Raw genomic sequence first — 22,659 nt, 5'->3', positions numbered from 1 at the left:
GGGGCAAGGCAAGTAATTTGCGCCCCCTAACCCGTGGATTTGCGCCCCCTAACCCTAACCCCCAGATGTTGCGCCCAGTGCGGCCGGCCCCCCCTGCACCCCCACGCTACGCCACTGGCACCTGCCCAGATTGCTACCCCAAAGCTCTGCGGGTTCCCAGTTGGTGCAGCAAAACTCAGCAACCCAATGGCATCCTCTCCTGTCCTCTGCATTCGGACAATGTGCAATTGCAGTGAAAAGCCTAAACAAAGCAAGCAGGCAAAGGCAAGGGCAATCAGGGAGCCAAGTCTGCAGGCCCAGGGCAGCCCTGACATTAGACAGAGTGAGACACTGGCCTTCAGGCGGCAGGTGCAGGGGAGGGTGTCAGCCCCTGGCTCTTCCCCATGAGCCCACGCTCCACCCATTTTCTGTTCTTGCCTCTATTTGTCGTACGCAACATCGTTTCCATTCTGCTGCAAGTCACCTTCCAACAAAAACTAAACCATTTATCTCCCTACCTGCTGTGGGGAGTTACTATACACAGCTTGCATAACTTACATAGGGAGGGATTCAAATCCCTTTGGATTTGTCCCCAGAACAGGGCTGGCCCTACCATGAGGCAGAGTAAGGCAAGTGGCTTGGGTGGCAAATACTGATGAGCATTGAGTGGAGAGTGTCGGAACCTGCGATCGGCCGAGCTCCTCCGGAATCGCCTCCGACGTGATTAACGACCTGAGCCTTTGATAAGGCTCCAGGCACATTCCCCATTATGCAGAGAATCAAAACGGCATGCAGAAGTGATGAGATTTATGGCTACATCGCTATGCTTTATTTCTTACTATGCAGACAGAAAACCACATCCTCTCTCTGTGAGAGGCAGAGAGCAACTGAAACAAACAAAGGAACAGGAAACCAGTAACATCACATTCATCTCCCGTGAGACTTCCAACAGCCCGAAATGTCTCTGGAATGTAAACAGAGTCTTGTGACTCTAAGCAGCTGCACAGTGGCAAACAGAAACTAACAGAGAGAGCCCTCGGGGTGCAGTGGAGGATGCTGAAATAAGATGCAATGGTCTGCAGAGCTTTTGTATGTGGAATGGGACTGGGTGGTGGCAACTTCTTGCCCCCTGCTTCAGGCGGCAAAATGCCTTAGGCCGGCTCTGTCCCAGAAAGCATGTGGAATCGTGGCCTTTGAGCAACCTGCAACTCTCTTCCTCCTGCATGCCTGCATGGAATGCATTTTGTGCCCCCCCAGCCATCCCATTCACACAGGTAACTTCTCTTCCCTTGTGTCCATTGCAGTGGCCTGGTTTTCGTTTGACCCAAATACGGCCCACTCGGACGTCATCTTCTCTAACGACAACCTGACCGTCACCTGCAACAGCTACGACGACCGGGTGGTGTTGGGCAAAACGGGCTTCTCCAAGGGGCTCCACTACTGGGAGCTGTCCATCGACCGCTACGACAACCACCCGGACCCAGCCTTTGGTGTGGCCCGCATGGATGTTCTCAAGGACGTCATGCTGGGGAAAGATGACAAGGCCTGGGCCATGTACGTGGACAACAACCGGAGCTGGTTCATGCATAACAATTCACACACCAACAGGTACGTGGCCCCAGAGCATCTCTGGTTCCCTCTGTCTCTTCCCCCCATCCTCTGAACGTTGGAAGCACGCAGTTAGACTATGGAACTCTCTGCCACAAGACGTAGTGTGATGGCCACCAACTTGGATAGTTTTAGAAGAGGGTTACGATAAGTCCTTCCTGTTGGGGATAATTCAGACTGAAATCCCCAGGTGTCAAAAAAGGTTATTTATGTATGTTACTGCTGCAGCCCGTGTTTTGTTAGCCCCAAAATGGAAAACGAGCAAGGTCCCAATTAAACGAGAATGGCAACTTAAGTTGACAGAATATGCACAACTCACAGACTTAACATATAGAATAAGAGAACAAGAAGAACATATGTTTAAAGAAGATTGGGAGATGTTTATTGAATACAGTGGTACCTTGGTTTACAAACTTAATCCGTTCCGGAAGTCCGTTCTTAAACCGAAACTGTTCTTAAACCAAGGTGTGTTTTCCCTAATGAGGCCTGCCGCCACCAGTGCCCTTCCACCATTCTGCTTCCGTTCTTAAACCAAGGTAAAGTTCTCAAACCAAGACACTGTTTCCGGTTCTGCAGAGTTTTTAAACTGAATCGTTCTTAAACCAGACGGTTCTTAAATCAAGGTACCACTGTATATGGGAAATAATTGTGTACAGCTGAAAACGCTGGCAGCATTACGATAAATTCAGCAGTGCAAACAAGTTTTGATGGATGCAATAATGGAATATTGAATGGTATGCCTTTTGTAAAATGTGCAGGGATTTATGATCTGTAAAATAAACTGTGGAAAGAGAAGAAGGGAAGTCACTGATAGCTTAAGGATGTAAAATGGGTATTTTAAATGGTAAAACAGAAAATTTAATTAAAAATTTACACACATACACACACACACCACACACACACACACACACACACACACACACACACAGAGTGTTTTTTTCTGGGGCGACACAGGTGTACGCATACCCCTAAACATTTTGTGAATCTTTGTACTTTTGTCCATTTACTGTATTTATTTTTCCCGATATGAACTATAAACTGGTGATTTTATCGAGTGAAAATGAGAGTACAGTCATATCTCTTGTTACGTTCGGTTCCCGTTATGTCTTTTCAGGTTGCGTCCCGCGGCGACCCGGAAGTACCAGAAAGGATTACTTCCGGGTTTCGCCGCTCGCGCATGCGCAGAGGCTCAAAAATGACGTCACGCACATGCGCAGAAGCAGTGAATCGCGACCTGCGCATGCGCAGACGCAGGTTGCGTTCTGCTCATGTTGCGAACGGGCCTCCAGAATGGATTCCGTTTGCAACCAGAGGTACCACTGTACCCCTAAACAGAGAGAGAGGTTAACCATAGACTTGTACGCTTGGAAGGGACCCCAAATGTCATCTAGCCCGGTACATGACCCCAGTCAAGCTTGCAAAAATCTACCATTTGCCTGATAATAAGTGTTGGAAATGTAAAGAAACTGAAGGTACTTTTTTTCACCTTTGGTGGATGTGCCCGAAGATTAAGGCCTTCTGGGAAATGATATATAATGAAATGAAAAAGGTACTTAAATGTACTTTCCCTAAGAAACCAGAGGCCTTTCTCTTGGGCATTGTCGGCCAATTGGTGCCAAAGAAAGACAGAACATTTTTCATGTATGCTACAATAGCAGCAAGAATACTCATCGCAAAGTATTGGAAGACACAAGATCTACCCACTCTGGAAGAATGGCAGATGAAGGTGATCGACTACATGGGACTGGCTGAAATGACTGGCAGAATCCGAGACCAGAGGAAAGAGACGGCGGAAGAAGATTGGAAGAAATTTAAAATTTACCTTAAGAAATATTGTAAAATTAATGAGTGCTAAAATGTTGAGGTTTTAGAAAAAAAGGGGATTACAGCTGTAAAAGATTAAGTAAAAGAAAAGAATAAGGGAAAAATTAGACAAAATTAAGGGGGAGGATTTGCTGAAATAAATTTGGGAATTGGAATGCAGAAAGGGGAGGTATGGGGAAGTCGGTGAAGTAAGTTTTAAGAAAAAAAGGATTCAAAATTATACATGTTTGTTTTTGTGTGTGTATGTTTGTATTGTGTATTGTGTGTGTTTTTATAATTTGTGAAAATCCAATAAATATTTATAAAAAAAACCAAAATGTCATCTAGCCCACCCCCCTGAGCTAACGAGGAGTGCTTTCTTTCTCGGCAGGACTGAAGGGGGCATCACCAAAGGGGCTACGGTCGGGATCTTGCTTGACCTAACCAGGAGGACCTTGACCTTCTCCATCAATGAGGACCAGCAGGGGCCAGTGGCCTTTGAGAACCTGGAAGGTGTCTTCTTCCCTGCTGTCAGTCTGAACAGAAATGTGCAAGTAAGGAGGAATGGGAAGGAGTCCGGGCGGGCCTCTGGGAGGAGAGACATAGAGGCTTCTTGGATCTCGGGATGAAGCGCTCCCATCAGTTGCTGGAGAGGGGCAGGGCAGAGAGTGGGAAGAACAGGAATCAGAACGGGAAACCCAGAGTTGCGTTGGCTGGTGATGACGGGAGTTGCCGTCCAAAACAGGCGGAGGAACGCCAAGGACTAGAAACTCGCTTTGACGAAAAGCAAGCAAGCTGTGATTCTCAGGTTGCTGGGTTAAATATTCAGAATCAGTTTGGTACTCAAAGCTAGTGCCCTCAAGCAGGGCATTCTGGGCAGGGGGTGGGCTGGGCAGCAGGTGGCAGGTTCAAACAGCCGCCCCCCCCCAAAAAAATGTCCTGTTCTGAACTGCCCAAACACTCCAATTTTGTTACTCATAAACATGGCAGTGGGACGGGGCAGTGGGGGTGAGTAGTGTTCTGCCCAAGCCCTCGTTGTCTGCTCTTGTGTGGAATTAGGGAATATGCACAACAATGACTAAAGCAAAGGCATCAATTGGCATTTGGCCTCTTCTACCCCCTGATCATTGGGAAGGGCAGCCCCCCAAAAAAAATTATTGGGAGGGCCCAAAGAGCTGGGCCCCTAGGAGTTGATGCCTATGGTGTAAAGACAGCAGGGGATTCATTTAATGTGTAAATATACAGTCATGGTCCTGCCATAATTGCCCCTCAAGTCCTAGTGACTTCCTGGGAATAATAATAATAATAATAATAATAATAATAATAATAATAAATTAAATTTTTATTTATACCCCACCCTTCCCGGTTAAAAAACTGGGCTCAGGGGGGCTAACAAAAAATTTAAAACACTGGGCCTCTTCAGGATCAGGCCCCAGACTTGGTTCAGATGATGCCTGTGGCAAAGGATCCGGTGCGGACTGAGACTCCTCTGCTTCCGAGTCCAAGCCCGAGTCCCATGCCATCACACACACACATATACACAGAGAGAGATGGTTCTGTGAGCATGGGAAGATCAAATCCTGCCAGCTGTGATGGGATTAAAAATGCCACCCCCACTCCTCAGGGCCTGCTCAAGACATTTTGCTGCCTGAGGCAAGGGACAAGATGGTGCCCTTCCCCAAGGCACAGGCAGAAGCCCACTGGACTGGTGGTTGAATCTTACTCCAATACAGTGGTGCCCCGCAAGACGAATGCCTCGCAAGACGGAAAACTCGCTAGACGAAAGGGTTTTCCGTTTTGGAGGTGCTTCGCAAAACGAATTTCCTATGGGCTTGCTTCGCAAGACGACAATGTCTTGCGAGTTCCTGCGGGGGTTTTTCCCCTCCCCCCTTTTTCTAAGCTGCTAAGCCGCTTATCAGCTGATCCGATCAGCAGATAAGCCGCTAAAAGCCGCTAAAAGCCGCTAAAAGCCGCTAATAGCGCTAATAGCGCTAATCCGCTAATCCGTCAATGGGCTTGCTTCGCAAGACGAAAAAACCGCTAGACGAAGAGAATCACAGAACGGATTCTTTTCGTCTTGCGAGGCACCACTGTACTGGGAAAGGGAAGTCTCTTCCACTGCAGCTGAATGCAGAATGAACAGCTTCTTCCCCAGAGCGATCTCGGCCCTGAATGGGAAGCCTGGACTTTGAAAGTCATCTAATCTTCCTTGCTGTTTTATACTGTATTGTTTTAATTAGTGTTTTTATAGTTGATTTGATTTTGTGTGGAGTGCCCTACCTGGGTGGATGGAGCAGCCAAGTAATTTCGTTGTCCCCGAGAGGGGGCAATGACAATAAAGATATTATTATTATTATTATTATTATTATTATTATTATTATTATTATTATTATTATTATTATTATTATTATAGAATGCCAACATAGCACTCACAATCCCCACAATTCAGCATCTGCCGCCTGAGGCTGCTGCCTCACTTTGCTGCATCATAGGGCCGGTCCTGCCACCTCTTGTTGTACCCTGTACCCAGAACCTCCAAGTGTCCCTATTTTCCAGGGAAGTCCCTGATTTAGAGACGCCATCCTGGTTTCTGATTTGATCCTGGAATGTCCCTATTTCCATTGGAGAGTATGGAGTTATCCAACCCCCAAGCTGTCTGAAGGCAATCCTGTATAGGAAAGGGTTTTTTTAAAAATGTTTAATGTTTCATTGTGTTTTTATATATGTTGGAAGCTGCCCAGAGTGACTGGGCAACCCAGTCAGATGTGTGGGGTATGAATAGTAAAGTTATCATTGTGGAATGAGATGTTCCTACAGTGGTACCTTGGGTTACAGACGCTTCGAGTTACGCGTTTTCAGGTTGCGGACCGCGGGAAACCCGGAAGTACCAGAAAGGGTTGCTTCCGGGTTTTGCCGCTTGCACATGTGCAGAAGCACTAAATCGCACTTCGCATATGTGCAGAAACGCCAAATCGTGTCGCGCACGTGCGCAGACGCAGCACTGCAGGTTACGAACACTGCGGGTTGCGGCCGTGCCTCCGTCACGGATTACATCCGCAACCCGAGGCTCCACTGTATTTTCATTGGATAAATGTTGGAGGGTATTTGTACCAAGTTCTCTTTGCTTGCAGGTGACGCTGCACACCGGTCTCCCAGTCCCGGACTTCTACAACGCACGAGGCTCCATGCAGTAAGGAGCCAGGGGGCGCCCGGCGGCTTTTTCTCAGGACATACCGAGAGACCTGCGTTCGTTTTCTTCAGGAATTGACCTCATGGGAGAAAGGAGGAGAATATCTGGTCGTCTGGTAACTCCAGGCCAGCAGAAACCAAATTTTTTAAACAAACCAACAGACAAAAAGTGGGGTGGAATCTAGAGAAGAGAAAGGACCAAGCAGACTTTGGGCACCCGCCAGGGCCACCCCTCTCCGCCTTTCCAGCCCCACCTGTACGCTCTCTCTGTGTGTGTGTGCACGAGTGTGTTTGCTTTGCTAATTTTGCTCTTTCGGCTGACGACAGCGTTTCCAGAGAGAGCCTGAGATGCGACTCTCTCGAATCAGCTTTTGGGTTCAGTTATTCTTTCAGTTTGCGATTTCCCCTTTCCCCTAAATGTGGATCAGATTCCCGAGGGCGCGGCGGCTGAACCAACTTGCGGATTCTCCAGCCAGAAGGAAAACTGAGCTTCACTTGCTATGGATGGAGAGTTGTGCATATAACATCAGGCAGACCCCCCACCCCAAGCCCCTGGGCGGGCAAGAATTGGCTGGTCCTTGAAGGGTTTGCAGAGAGTCCAGTCGACTTTTGCCTCCTCTGTCCTCGTGGCCTTTCTTGCGGAATAATACCTTCTCATAGACATCAGCTTGGGATCACCACTTAATTGACATACAAAAGCCATGCAGGGTGATGAATCAAGCCCTGGGAGATGGGATTTATCTTAATTTTTTCCCAGTCAAAGCAGAGAGGTGCTGGGAAAAGGTCACATGATTCCCCCCCCCCCAATTACAGTGTTTAGCTTTTCGTTTTTCAAAATCAGGCACCCCTTTTTTTGATCCAGAGGATGCGCAAGGCGGTTCACCACAAAGCACAGAACACTGGTATAAAGAAATCAACACTGGAAAATAATAATGTTGGTTATGAAGGATGGTATTTTAGCAGGGCATCCTTTGGGGCGTAGCAACTGAGGCCTGGTTCTCCAGCCCAGATGTGATGGGAGCTGCTCCCAGTACCCACATCTGAAGTGGCGCAGCTCAGATACAGGTCTAACAGCCCTGTGAGGGTGAGATGTGTGATTTAGATCACTCTACGCAGGATTCCTCAATGCTTCAATCTGCATATGAAATTAGCACCATTTTCAATTTTGGAATTCTATTGGCAGAACTTCGTATTTGAGTTCTGAGTAAATTATCACTTTGTAGGAGCAGAACATTTCCATTTTCAGTGAGTTTCAAAACTCAAATGCCAACATTCCGATTTCTGAATGCTCCCCCCAAAATGCCACCCAGAAATGCCCCCCTGCCAGCATTCAGCAAATATATCCAGTATCCCATTTCTTTTCTGATTGGGATGGATGGTTGTATTTAGCAGAACGTGACAATCTTCTGGCTCAAGTTAATTGGCTGTTTATCCAGACATTTGTCCTGTACCTCTGTAAACGGAGGGGGGGGTCACCAATCTGTCTCTGAATGCCTGAAGTAGAAGCAGGCACCCACAATTTGTTCTAGTGTGCAACAAGGGCCCTTTGCACACTAGAGACGGCAGCTCCCATAATGCATTTCTGTTTCTCATTTGTTTACATCGGCCTTTGCTATCCTGATATCCTCTGGCTGTTTCGGACTGAAGCAAAATGTGAGAGGTCGCATCCTCCCAGTCCTATTCAAAGTACAAAACCTCAACAGACCGTTGAATCTTGTTTCAACATCCTCCACTGAACCCCAAGGGCGCAGGACAGGTTGCATAACACGCACATACACAGAGCTCCCGCCGCTTGACGCCCTTCAATATTTGCCGCCTGAGGCAGCCGCCTGATGTTAGGGCCGGCCCTGTGGGACATCCTTCACGCTGGGGTGATTATTGCAGCTTTGACTGGAAACGGCTTCTTACATGATTGTTTTGTGTGCTAAGTCAGTTTGCAGAGCTGTGACTTCAGACTGGTCATGTTGGGGGGAGAGATTTCAGACTGGGAGAGATCCATATTCACAGCAAGGCTCAAAGGCTGGCTCTTAGATATATTCAAGTTTCCCTTGTAAACCAGCCAATTCGTTGTGTTTCATTTTCATGCCGTAATAATGCCACATTATCAGCACCTGTCAAACGGCCATCTTCCTTCCTCTTTCTCGCTATATTTCCAAGGCAAAGAAGCTTGTGCCTTTGACATCCTGACCTGGTGTGCAGGCCCATTTAATTGTTTGTGACATCAGTCACTGTGGCCGCAACCCCGTGCATGCTAGCATGGGGGTAAACACACCTTAATGCAATTTCCTTCTGAGTAAGCATGCACAGGGTTGCTCGGGGACAAGTCTGCAGTCCTAAACGCACTTAACTTGAAGTATATCCTGTTGAGCACAGTGGGACTTGCATGGCTTCCTTTTGAGCAAGCAAACAGGATTGCATATCAGTGTGCAGACCATTGGGAGTCCAGAGGTGCAGCTTTTAATTAAGAATAAACTCATGCATGGTCTGAAACATGGCAGAGGCAGGTATCTGCCGCTGGACCTCCCTTGAATAGCACCCCTCTTGCCTTGTGCTTGATGCTGGGCTTTGTAGTCTTGGACTTACTGATTGCTTCCTACAGATATCAGAGGCAAGCACCTATGGGTGGCTTCCATACCACGTAGGTAACTGATAAAACCAGCTCTTTGGCTAGTCTGAGGCTATATTAACAATGTGAGATTCCCTGACCATGTCAACACGGAGCTGTCAATTTTGGATAGCCCGCTCTAAATGGGCAGCTGCTTTTTTGCTCGGTGGGGGGGGCTGCTTGCGGGGTCCTTTTTGATTCTGCAAACAAGCTTGACGCGGCATGTTTCCGTTTCCTCTGACTACATCCCGGTACATAGCATCCATCTCGCCTCATGTCCACGTGTGTGTCAGGACATAATTTTCCATAGCAGCATTTCAAAATTAGCTACAGTGATGACTTTGCCTTAAAAAAAAACAACAACTACGAGGCAGATCTAGCATTCCTATGTGGTCAACGACAGACATGGAGAGGGGAAGAAAGAAGAGAGCAGGAATACCTTCCTTTCACAATCTCAGGAAATTAAATATTCTCATTGCCATGGCTACCTCTCATGGTTGCCACCTTCCTGGTTTGAAACCAGGCCAGCCAGCATTACCCCCACCCACCCAAATGCACTTCTTCTGTATCACCATGATATTATTATCTGCTCTTTGCATTGTCTGATTAACTGTGTCGCAGTGTCAACCCAGGCTGTCATTACGTTTCTGCCGAACTGGAAGGAACCACGTTGCAATGAAATACTCAGCCACCTCTGCTCCCGAAAGACCCACCTAGCAGCTGCCTCTAGCTGCAATTTGAGATGGGCGCAGTGCGTGTGACCCAGAAAAATGCGAGCACAGATAAGGCCTCGGCAGTTGCATATTTGCATGCATTTCCATGTATCGGTTTACACCAGGGGCAGAAGGATTTGCTGAGCATTTGCTGAGCAATGCCTTATAAGGAAACTAGTCTGGATTATGCCCCAGAGCAGGCAATGTGGTCAGGAGGTTGGTAGGAAGCTGGTAGCTGTCAGCAGGTGGCAAGTCAGGACCTGGGACAGCTCCAGAGCATCAGAGATGTTGTTCCAACACCAGAAGAAGCCCTTGTATTTCAATGGTTCAACCCTGGATTTTGTGGAAGCCCAATCCTTCAATTCAGAACAGAGAGGGACAGCACTGGCAGTTTTGTGGCATTTGGAGTCTCCAGGGAAGTGGGCAGGGGGCCATAAATGATAGGGATGCTAATATCTGTGGTCATACCAACCATCCACATTCCATTTTGGAGGAGGCAACTTTAGAAAACCTTAACAAACCGTTCCATCGGAATCTGTTCCCATCTTGGGACTGGCTGCTAAATTTGCCGAATGTCATGTACATACCCCATAATGCCTCAAGTCCATCCCATGTGGTTGGTGCCATAATATTCTCTCTGTAGCATGCTGGTCTGACCTTTCCTTTTGCTTTCAGATTGGTGGCGCTCTCTAGAGATAGTTGTCTGCGGAGGGTTGAGATATTGTTTTCTTTCTTCTACCATTGTTTCTCATCGTAAGTTATTTAATTATCTGCTTTGATTCATTTAACCAGGAGTGGAGATAAATCAGGAATGGTGGGGAGAAAACAATCCAATGTAATAAATGTTAACAGCAAAAAACAAAACAAAACCCAAAGCAAAACAACAAAGGAGATGTCTGTAAATAAGAAATTGTTCCCTTCTAGGATTTCCTTCCCCTTAGAACTGATTTTTCTCTGTTATGGTGATGTTGTACCAGCATTACGTTAAACATAATTTATTGAGTGGGTGCTAACCTCGCAGTCACGCTCTTCGTTTTTCTCGGCTGCAGAGGAGACATGTTTCAGGGTGACACCGATCTCCTCCAGGGCTTGGGTGGCTGGGCCACCTGCGGCCATGTTTTCCCATCAGCATCGATCTTGCTTCTTGATGATGTTCCTGATGCTTAGAATAGATTCCTAGTGACTTCGTAACATGTCGTTGGCAACTTATTGCAATCCTTAGCTGCAGACAGCTGCCCTCCCAGGCCCAAAAGGGGTCCTGTGTGTTGTTCTAATAAAAGATTTTAGTCAGAGAATTGCCAGTGTTTCTGACTGTTTCTTTTTTTGGGGGGGGGGTGCCTGGATCTGGAAGAGGAAGTCGGGGGGAGGGAGTGTAAGAGAACACCTACTGAAATACAACCCAAAGCTCAGGAGTGTCTACAATACAACATCCGCCCGATAATAAAAATAAATTAATGTGCTGGTCCCGTGGGTTACCCAAGAGGCGAGGTCCAAGTCCGGTCCATGGTCAAAGGTGCAACGTGGAGGTAGTCTGTAGTAGCTGAAGCTGGGTGCAGGGCATGGAGTTGGGTGAAGTCAGGAACAGGCTTGCAAGCAGGGAGTCAGGGCGGATCAGGAGCTCAGGCAGGAAAGCAGGACAGGGTTCAGGCAAGAACTAGCAACCAACATTGTTGCTCCTGCAACTCGGGACTGGGGCTGGCCGGCTTTTATCTGTCCCGAGGCATAGGGCGGCCCCGATCCTCTGGTGACTCGCCTCTCCTGGCCTGGAGGTGAGCACTCCTCCTGCAGGAACTTAGTTCCCTCCGTCTCTCTGCCCTGAGTCTCTGCAGCTCAGGAGAGGCTGGAGGGTTACTGGACCCAGAGGCAACCTCAGCTTCCCCTGACAGGACTGAGAGTGGAGCACCTGCAGGCAATGGGTCCTCCATCACCTCAGGAGCCAGAGCAGACCCAGGTGGTGCCTGCACCTGAGGACCCAGCACAGGTGAGGTCCCTTCAGGCTCAAGCCCCAGCCCCAGCTCAGCTGGTTCTGGAGGTGGGGAATGCTGTGCAGGCTGGGATCCCTCAGGTTCAGCCTCCGAGTCCGAATCCCAGGCCATCACAATTAATAAATAGCAACAAGAATAATTTTTGTTGTTGCTGCAGAGTATCAGCTGATAGTCCGTCTCTCTATTGGTTTTGCAATGTGTTCTCCTGCTCTTAAATCATAACAAGGATAATAACATGGGTTACATTGGCCAGATGCCAGAGAGGACAAAGGCCTCTTGAAGAAGAAGAAGAAGAAGAAGAAGAAGAAGAAGAAGAAGAAGAAGAAGAAGAAGAAGAAGAGTTTGGATTTGATATCCCAACTTTCACTCCCCTTCAGGAGTCTCAAAGCGGCTCACAATCTCCTTTCCCTTCCTCCCCCCACAACAAACTCTCTGTGAGGTGAGTGAGGCTGAGAGACTTCAGAGAAGTGTGACTGGCCCAAGGTCACCCAGCAGCTGCAGGTGGAGGAGCGGAGACGCAAACCCGGTTCCCCAGATTACAAGACTACCGCTCTTAACCACTACACCACACTGGCTCTCTCTTGAACTTTTAACAGTTGTGTAGAAGAGGGAATTGTAGCACATGTACGTTTCATGGCAGCTATTAAAAGCGCAGGAGGTCTGTCTGTTGCCCCCTTCTTGACATCTTGGCCTTCCACATCTCAGACCACATCCTGATGCAATTATAGGGCTGCCAGCTCTTTCATTGGCCCCTGCAACTCGGCCTTTAGTAATGATGACATGTATTTCTGTGCTACAAAAACAAATCCATCAAATGAATCCAAGGCACAGCTGTTGAGGTGACCACCCTCTTCCTCAGTGCCTCTAGAAATATGGTCTTTCTGTGCAGTCTCACAAGCCCCAAGACGGCAGCTGATCAAAATCCGGATTTGGAAATGCTGGTGCTGCCATTTTGATTTTGCAACATCCCCCCCCCCCCACGGGAAAACGGACTATCGTATCATTTCTTTATTTTTAATCACCGCCTGCTTTCATTTTAAAAACTAGCCAGAGATCAGAAGAAAACATTGTCCCCCAGCAGATGGCGTCATAGTCACATTCTGTTCCCAACCTTTGCCAACCTAGTGCCATGTTCAGAGGCTTCCAGTTGTTGAAATGCTGAATAAAAAAAAAGCTCAGCAACTCTGCCCCCCTCAGTCAAACCCATTTTTGCAGGCAAAAAAATAATAATAAATCAATGTGTGTGTGTGTGGGGGGGGTTGACAATAATTTTTCTGCACCGGGTACCACCTGACCTTGCTATGCCACTGGCATGTTCCACATATTCCGTGGTATGAATGGCACCGTTTTCGCACCAAAACGTCTCCTGAATCTTCCAACAATCGGTTCATGGGATAGACAGGAGTTTTAGCATTATGACGGAGAAAAACTTCACGCCCCCCTTTCTCCACATCATGTTACTCCCCCCCCACCTCCTTTGCTCACTTCTTCTCTAACAGAAAAGTCCCAGATGTTGTAACCTTTCCTCTTGCTTGCATGCCCGTATCTTAAGTCTTCCTAAGAAGGAGAGAAGAATTGATGCTTTGGAATTATGGTGTTGGAGGAGACTCTTGAGATTGTCATGGACTGCACGAAGATCCAACCTCTCCATTCTGAAGGAAACCAGCCCTGAGTGCTCACTGGAAGGACAGATCCTGAAGCTGAGGCTCCAAGACTTTGGCCACCTCATGAGAAGAGAAGACTGCCTGGAAAAGACCCTGATGTTGGGAAAGATGGAGGGCACAAGGAGAAGGGGACGACAGAGGACGAGATGGTTGGACAGTGTTCTCGAAGAGACCAGCATGAGTTTGACCAAACTGCGGGAGGCAGTGGAAGACAGGAGGGCCTGGCATGCTCTGGTCCAGGGGGTCACAAAGAGTCGGACACGACTAAACAACTAAACAACAACAACAACAAGGAGGGGGAACCTCCTGCCCGGAAACCAGTGTCCCCACTGTGGAAGGACGTGTGGATCCAGAATTGGCCTCCACAGTCACTTGCGGACTCATTGCTAAAACCATGTTGATGGAAGACAATCTTACTCAGCTACGAGGGATCGTCAAAGAAGAAGACTCTCTAGCCCCCCCCCCACAGAGGATCGAGCCTCATCCCGGTTTGGGGACTCCAGATGTTGGAGGGTTTGGCGAAGTTGTTCAGCGGGGGCATGCCTATGGGTTGGGAAGATTGGCCCCTGCCAAGAAGGCAGGCCCAGGGGGCACAAATTTCTGTGCCTCCCCACTCTGGTTTGGAGTGGCTAGGAGCCCACCCAGCTGCCCACTCCCTGAGCTGCTCTCCCCCTGCTCTGGGTGGTTCCTTTGGGTGCCCCAGCGGAGGAATCTGCTTCCTGGCATGGGCCACGGCAGCAGGGTCCCCTCCCCAGTTGCCCAGTGGTGTACTTAGAAGTGCAGCTCTCATTCAGCTCCTTGCCAAGGGGGCAATGGAGAGAGTCTAGGTACATCTCTGTTGTTGAAATACCATATATTCTTGAGTATTTGTTGTTTAGTCATTTAGCCGTGTCCGACTCTTCGTGACCCCCTGGACCAGAGCACGCCAAGCACTCCTGTCTTCCACTGCCTCCCGCAGTTTGGTCAGACTCATGTTCATACCTTAGAGAACACTGCCCAACTATCTCGTCCTCTGTCATCCCCTTCTCCTTGTGCCCTCCATCTTTCCCAACATCAGGGTCTTTTCCAGGGAGTCTTCTCTTCTCATGAGGTGGCCAAAGTCTTGGAGCCTCAGCTTCAGGATCTGTCCTTCCCGTGAGCACTCAGGGCTGATTTCCTTAAGAATGGAGAGGTTGGATCTTCTTGCAGTCCATGGGACTCTCAAGAGTCTCCTCCAGCACCATAATTCAAAAGCATCAATTCTTCGGCGATCAGCCTTCTTTGTGGTCCAGACCTTTATTGGCAAGGTGATGTCTCAGCTTTTTAAGATGCTGTCTAGGTTTTCATTGCTTTCCTCCCAAGAAGCAGGCGTCTTTTAATTTTGTGACTGCTGTCACCATCTGCAGTGATCATGGAGCCCAAGAAAGTAAAATCTCTCACTGCCTCCATTTCTTCCCCTTCTATTTGCCAGGAGGTGATGGGACCAGTGGCCATGATCTTCGTGTTTTTTTTGATGTTGAGCTTCAGACCATATTTTGCGCTCTCCTCTTTCACCCTCATTAAAAGGTTCTTTAATTCCTCCTCACTTTCTTATACTTGAGTATAAGCCGACCCAAATATACGCCAAGGCACCTAATTTTAGCACAAAAAACGGGGAAACTTATTGACTAAGCCGGTTCACCACACCACAAACCTGGTGGTGGCGGCAGCGGCAGAGGAAGAAAGGGCTGCTTTCGGGCTGCTCGTTCCTCCTCCTCTGCCTCTGACAGCAGCAAAGGCAGCGGAGGAAGAAGGGGCAGCCCAAAAGGACCCTCACTCAAGTATAAGCCGAGGGGAGCTTTTTCAGCATAAAAATTGTGCTGAAAAAGTCGGCTTATACTCGAGTATATACTGTATATAAAAATAATAAGAAGAAAAAAATTGTCCAGTAGCACCTTAAAGGTAAAGGGACCCCTGACCATTAGGTCCAGTCACGGACGACTCTGGAGTTGCGGTGCTCATCTCGCTTTATTGGCCGAGGGAGCCGGCGTACAGCTTCCGGGTCACGTGGCCAGCATGACTAAGCCGCTTCTGGTGAACCAGAGCAGCGCACGGAAACGCCATTTACCTTCCCACCACAGTGGTACCTATTTATCTACTTGCACTTTGATGTGCTTTCAAACTGCTAGGTTGGCAGGAGCAGGGACCGAGCAATGGGAGCTCACCCCGTTGAGGGGATTTGAACCGACGACCTTCTGATCGTCAAGCCCTAGGCTCTGTGGTTTAGACCACAGCGCCACCCGTGTCCCTAAGTAGCACCTTAGAGACCAACTAAGTTTGTTCTTGGCATGAGCTTTCGTGTGCTGTTGTTGCTTTGCAAATTAAGCCGGTGTGGTTTGTGGCGAAGAGTGTTGGTCTAGGACCTGAGAGACCAGGGTTCAAAACCCTACTCAACCATAAAGCTCACTGGGTGACGTTAGGCCAGCTGTTCACCTCAGCCCAACCTACCTCACAGGGTTCTTGTGAGGGTAAAATGGGGAGCAGAAGAACTAAGTAGATCACTTTGAGCTCCTTGGAGGAAAGATATAATTTTGAAACAAACAACACAATACATTCCCAGTTCAATCTCCAGGCAGGGAGGGGAATGCCTCTCTCTGTGAAATCCTGGGGAGCTGCTGCCAGTCAGTGCATGCATTATGGAACTAGAAGAACTAGTGGGTCTGGCTCAGTAGAAGGCAGCATCTTGCGTTCCTCTCCGACTTCCTTCCTGCAGGAAACTCCGGCTTCAACATCCGATTTCCCCCCAGCAACCGTAATGCAGGAAGCTGCGCAGAGCGATGGCTTCAGGATGGATTGATGTCAGGTCTATATTCAGTTGCAGCTGGGGGGGGGGTGTGACCCTCCTCCTCTGAGGTGCAGCAGGCACCCCCTGCTGTGAGCAGTCCACCCCGCCCTGCATCTTTGCATCCTTCCCAGACCCAACATCAGGGAAAGCTCATTTCTCCTGTCGCCTCTAATATCACGGGCCTCAGCCAACCCTCTAAAGCAGAATTATCACGGGCGCCGTCGCCAGGCAAAGGACACCCTCTCCTTGACATCTAAATTCCATTTACAAGGGCCCTCTGAGCTCCTCTTCTGTCTGGAGTTAGCATCTCCTTGATGGGCAAATGGGATCTAAGCTCCCTTTCAGACTATAATCCTATCATTGGCTCTAGGTTCAGTTGGAGAGGTTAGGGGAAGCAAGACTCCATGTGACAGATCAGGTGTGCGATGCGGACCGGTTTCCAATTTCTGCATGTCATGTATAATTCTATGAACTTATATCATATCGCCTCTCACCCGCCTTTCCCCTAAACTAAACCCAGAAGCCCCAAATGTTGCAACCATTCTTCATAGGGGACTCACTGCATCCCCTTGATCATTCTGCACTTCTAGACCATCTTCAAGGGCAGCCCCATGCAGAGTGCACTGCAGTAATCTATCCCAAAGGTTATTAGTGCATGGGTCACTGATATAATAATAATAAGTATTATAATTATAATTTATTATTTATACCCTGCCCATCTGGCTGAGTTTCCCCAGCCACTCTGGGAAGCTCCCAATCGAGTGTTAAAAACAATACAGCATTAAATATTAAAAACTTCCCTGAACAGATGTCTTTTAAAGAGAGGATAGCTGCTTATTTCCTCCACATCTCAAGGGAGGGTGTAACCTGAAGCATATGTAACCCATGGTACCACTGTACAGTAATGCATCAAGCATTAAAAGCTTCCCTAAACAGGGCTGCCTTCAGATGTCTTCTAAAAGTCTGATAGTTGTTTATTTCCTTGACATCTGATGGGAGGGTGTTCCACAGGGCGGGTGCCACCACCAAGAAGGCCCTCTGCCTGGTTCGCTGTAACTTGGCTTCTCGCAGTGAGGAAACTGCCAGAAGGCCCTCAGCGTTGGAACTCAGTGTCCGGGCAGAATGATTGGGAGTGGAGACTCTCGTTCAGGTATACTGGGCCAAGGCTGTTTAGGGCTTTAAAAGTCAGCACCAAGACTTTGAATTGTGCCCAGAAACGTACTGGGAACCAATGCAAATCTCTCAGGACCGGTGTTATCTGGTCTTGGCAGCCACTCCCAGTCATCAGTCTAGTTGCCACATTCTGGATTCTGGATTAGTTGTAGTTTCTGGGTCACCTTCAAAGGTAGCCCCACATAGAGCGCATTGCAGTAGTCCAAGCAGGAGATAACCAGAGCATGCACCACTCTGGCAAGACAGTCTGTGGGCAGCAGTGGCGTAGCGTGGGTTGTCAGCACCTGGGGCAAGGCAAGTAATTTGCGCCCCCTAACCCGTGGATTTGCGCCCCCTAACCCTAACCCCCAGATGTTGCGCCCGGTGCGGCCGGCCCCCCCTGCACCCCCACGCTACGCCACTGGTGGGCAGGCAGGGTCTCAGCCTACGTACCAGGTGGAGCTGGTAGACAGCCGCCCTGGACAGAGAATTAACCTGTGCCTCCATGGGCAGCTGTGAGTCCAAAATGACTCCCAGGCTGCGCACCTGGTCCTTCAGGGGCACAGTTACCCCATTCAGGACCAGGGAATCCCCCACACCCGCCCGCCCCGTCCCCCAAAAACAGTACTTCTGTCTTGTCAGGATTCAACCTCAATCTGTTAGCCGCCATCCATCCTCCAACCGCCTCCAGGCACTCACACAGGACCTTCACCGCCTTCACTGGTTCTGATTTAAAAGAGAGGTAGAGCTGGGTGTCATCCGCATACTGATGAACACCCAGCCCAAACCTCCTGATGATCTCTCCCAGCGGCTTCCTATACGTATTAAAAAGCATGGGGGAGAGGACGGAACCCTGAGGCACCCCACAAGTGAGAGGCCAAACCCTCTCAGTCCAGGAATGTCTATAGCTGGTGAACCACCCACAGGTGGCCATAAGCGCTCCTTGGCCACTGAAGTCACCTGTGTCTCCGGACACAGCTTCGAACTGCAAAGCACTTCCAAACCACTTACCTGCTTTTTTTGGAGGGGGGAGGGCCACCTCACCTAGAATAGGCCAGACCCCGATTCCTGAACCTCAGCCCCACTGACTCATATGACCTCTGCCTTGCCAGGATTCCGGTTTGGTTTATTGGCCCCCGTCCCTGCCTCCGGACACCAGTCCAGTACCTGACCTGCTTCTCCTGATTCAGATGGAATGGCGAGATAGCACAAAATGTCCCTAAAGCTATTATGCCTAGCAAGTTGGGTCTCTGTGTTTCCCATACCTGCGAAGGCTCACGTGCTCTTAAGAATGGCAGGATCAGGCCAAAGGGGGCTCATCTAGGACAGCTTTTGTTCTTAGAGTGGCCAACCAGAAGCCTCTGGGAATCCCACAAGCAGGATCCAACCTACCTCGCAGGGCTCTTGTGAGGATAAAATGGGGAGCGGAAGAACTACCGTATTTTTCGCTCCATAGGGCGCACCAGACTATAGGGCGCACCTAGTTTTTAGGGGGGGAAATAAAGGGGGAAAAATATTTTTTCCCCCCCAGCCCCAAAGAGCAAAGAAGGCAAGACAGTGAGTGGGATCCATCCCGCTGGCTGTCTTGGCTTCCTCTTTAGCCACGCGCAACCTCTCCAGCTGGGAGAGGCTGCACGCGGCTTCGTTTTTAGCTGCGGGGCTGGGGCAGGGGAAGCTCGGTCCAGGAGCGGCAGCAAGATTGCGTGCAACCTCGCCACTGCTCCCGGAGCTTGTGGGGCTGGGGGTGGAGGAAGCCTGAGCTTCCCCCGACCCCAGCCCACAGAACAGGGTGCGATCCGCCGGGCTCTGAAGGCTTGCGGATAGCTGCCTGAAGCCTGGGGAGCACAGCGGGAGTTGGTGCTGTGCTCCCCGGGCTGCAGGCTGCTATCCGCAAGCCTTCGGAGCGTGGGGGGAACTCCCGCCGTGCTCAGAAGGCTTGCGGATAGCTGCCTGAAGCCTGCATTCGCTCCATAGGACACACACACATTTCCCCTTCATTTTTGGAAGGGAAAAAGTGCGTCCTATAGAGCGAAAAATACAATAAGTAGGTCGCTTTGAGCTCCTTGGAGGAAACAAACAAACCACACAATGCATTCCTGGTTCAATCTCCAGGCAGGGAGGGGAATGCCTCTCTCTGTGAAATCCTGGGGAGCTGTTGCCAGTCCGTGCAGGCATTATGGGGCTAGAAGGACCACTGGGTCTGGCTTAGTAGAAGGCAGCATCTTGCGTTCCTCTCTGACTTCCTTCCTGCAGGAAACTCCAGCTTCAACATCCGATTTCCCCCCAGCAACCGTAATGCAAGAAGCTGCACAGAGCGATGGCTTCAGGATGAATCATAGAATCATAGAGTTGGAAGAGACCACAAGGGCCATCGAGTCCAACCCCCTGCCAAGCAGGAAACACCATCAGAGCACTCCTGACATATGGTTGTCAAGCCTCTGCTTAAAGACCTCCAAAGAAGGAGACTCCACCACACTCCTTGGCAGCAAATTCCACTGTCCAACAGCTCTTACTGTCAGGAAGTTCTTCCTAATGTTTAGGTGGAATCTTCTTTCTTGCTGTTTGGATCCATTGCTCCGTGTCCGCTTCTCTGGAGCAGCAGAAAACAACCTTTCTCCCTCCTCTATGTGACATCCTTTTATATATTTGATCCTGTCCTCTGGGGTGTTAGCCACCCCTCCCAGTTTGGTGTCATCTGCAAATTTGACCAGGATGCCCTTGAGTCCATCATCCAAGTCGTTGATAAAGATGTTGAATAAGACCGGGCCCAAGACAGAACCCTGTGGCACCCCACTAGTCACTCTTCTCCAAGATGAAGAGGAACCATTGATGAGCACCCTTTGGGTTCGGTCAGTCAGCCAGTTACAAATCCACTGAGTGGTAGCATAGTCAAGACCGCATTTTACCAGCTTCTTTATAAGAATATCATGGGGCACCTTGTCAAATGCCTTGCTGAAATCAAGGTAGGCTACATCCACTGCATTCCCTTCATCTACCAGGCTTGTAATTCTGTCAAAAAACGAGATCAGGTTAGTCTGACATGACTTATTTTTCAGAAATCCATGCTGACTATTGGTGATCACAGCATTCCTTTCTAGGTGCTCACAGACTGTTTGCTTAATGATCTGCTCCAGAATCTTCCCTAGTTTTTACAGTGTTATGTATTGTTCTTTGTTTCTCTTTCTCTTCTTGTAAAATTCTATAAAAATTAATAATTAAAAAACACACACCCTTTTCCAGCCCTGGAAGGAGCACATGGAGCGTTTGTGCGACACACCTACACACTGCAGCCGACACACGGCCAGTCTGGAGAGCTCTGGTATAGGATGCTCATCAGACCAAAGCCTGCTTTTTGCACCTGATGCCTAAGGGTATATGATAAAGACACCAGCCAAACCGCCCTGGGGAGAGCATTGCACAAACAGGGAACCACTGTTTAAAAGGCCCATTCTCAAGTTCCCATGCTCTGGAGCTTTTGGGGAGGGGAGGGTCACACGAACTAAGGGCCTCAGAAGATGATTGCAGGGTCCAGATGAGTTCATATGGGAAGAGGCGGTGCTTGAAGTATCGCAGGCCATTTAAGGCATTGTACAGTGGTGCCCCGCAAGACGAATGCCTCGCAAGACGGAAAACCCGCTAGACAAAAGGGTTTTCCGTTTTGGAGGTGCTTCGCCAAACGAATCTCCTATGGGCTTGCTTTGCAAGACGACAATGTCTTGCGAGTTCCTGCTGCTTTTTCCCCCTCCCCCCCTTTTCTAAGCCGCTAAGCCGCTTATCAGCTGATCCGATCAGCAGATAAGCCGCTAAAAGCTGCTAATAGCACTAATAGCACTAATCCGCTAATCCGTCAATGGGCTTGCTTCGCAAGACGAAAAAACCGCTAGACGAAGAGAATCACAGAACGGATTCTTTTTGTCTTGCGAGGCACCACTGTAAGTCAAAACCAGCACTTTGCACTGGGCCTGGAAACTAACTGGTAGCCTGTGCAGTTGGGGCCAGGATAGGCGTAAGATGCTCAAACTGTCTTGCCCCAGTGAGTTCTTTCAAGTCCGGTGTTATATGGTCTTGGCAGCTGCTCCCAGGCACCAGTCTAGCTGCCACATTCTGGATTAGTTGTAGTTTCCGGGTCACCTTCAAAGGTAGCCCCACATAGTGCACATTGCCGTAGTCCAAGCGGGAGATAACCTGAGCATGCACCACTCGGGCGAGACAGTCTGCGGGCAGGTAGGGTCTCATCCTGCGTACCAGATGGAGCTGGTAGACAGCTGCCCTGGACACAGATTTGACCTGCGCCTCCATGGACAGCTGTGAGTCCAGAATGACTCCCAGGCTGCGCACCTGGTCCTTCAGGGGCACAGTTGCCCCATTCAGGACCAGGGAGTCCTCCACACAGATTGAAACAGATTAGAACTAGTTCAACTGTGAATGCCCTGACTTTGCTGATATTCCGCTTCATAGGATGTCCGCAGGTTCTTGTATTAGGGGAGAGGGAGAAAAACGTTTCTCATCCATCCAAGATGGATGGAAACTTGTCCTGCTGAATCCTTACTATTTATTAAAGGTGGCGGCATTGGGAAAGAAAGAGGAACCCTTGCAACTGCCTACCGATAAGCTCTTATTCTTTTGCAAGCAGCTTCCGCCCCGCACCCTTCCTCACCGTGCAATATTTAAATGCCTATTTTAACCACGGACGTTTCTCCCCCAACGCTTTCCCACGGTGCCGTTTCACTGCGTCTTTTAATCCAGACGCCCTAAACGCCATGCGTGCAAATCGCTTAGTAACCTAAATCTGGCACGGAGCTGGTTCACCAACGAACCAATAGCTTTGCCTATTCAGATGTAAGGCCCTTTGAGCTCAATGGGGCTTCCTCTCGGGTAAAGAGGGGGTGAGGGCCGCCGATTTCCGCTTCACGTCCCTGCCTGCCTGCCCGCCCTGCCCTCGGGGCCTGGCAAACTCCTGGCTGCGCCTGCCATCCCTCCTGCAACCGGAGCAACGCCAAAGCGGCTGGGGAGGGAAGAGGGAGCACCGCGGGAGGGGCGGCAGCCAGTCCGGAGCCCGATCCCGCCCCGCTTCCCCATTCCAGGGCTGCGCTGCTCCGCCCGCCCCTTCGGGCAAGAAAACTTCCCTGTCCAGCGATTAGGAGGCGGGGTCCCGGGG

At 49.5% G+C, this 22,659-nt stretch overlaps 1 protein-coding gene across 6 annotated transcripts in view; it reads left to right on the top strand.

Moving 5' to 3' along the window:
• Positions 1-11,192, top strand: part of TRIM9 (tripartite motif containing 9) — a 78,484-nt gene extending 67,292 nt beyond the window's left edge. For all 6 annotated transcript variants that reach the window (XM_081191741.1, XM_081191745.1, XM_081191744.1 and 3 more), the window contains 3 exons: positions 1,284-1,587; positions 3,782-3,944; positions 6,522-11,192. In XM_081191741.1, the coding sequence (XP_081047867.1) occupies positions 1,284-1,587; positions 3,782-3,944; positions 6,522-6,584 (530 nt within the window). In that variant the 3' untranslated portion in view covers positions 6,585-11,192. The remainder of the gene's footprint in view (positions 1-1,283; positions 1,588-3,781; positions 3,945-6,521) is intronic.
• Positions 11,193-22,659: the final 11,467 nt, after the last annotated feature.

The sequence above is a fragment of the Podarcis bocagei genome (genome assembly GCF_964188305.1).
Source record: "Podarcis bocagei genome assembly, chromosome: 1".
Taxonomy (NCBI): Eukaryota; Metazoa; Chordata; class Lepidosauria; order Squamata; family Lacertidae; genus Podarcis; species Podarcis bocagei.
This window is presented reverse-complemented; position numbering and strand designations above follow the sequence as displayed.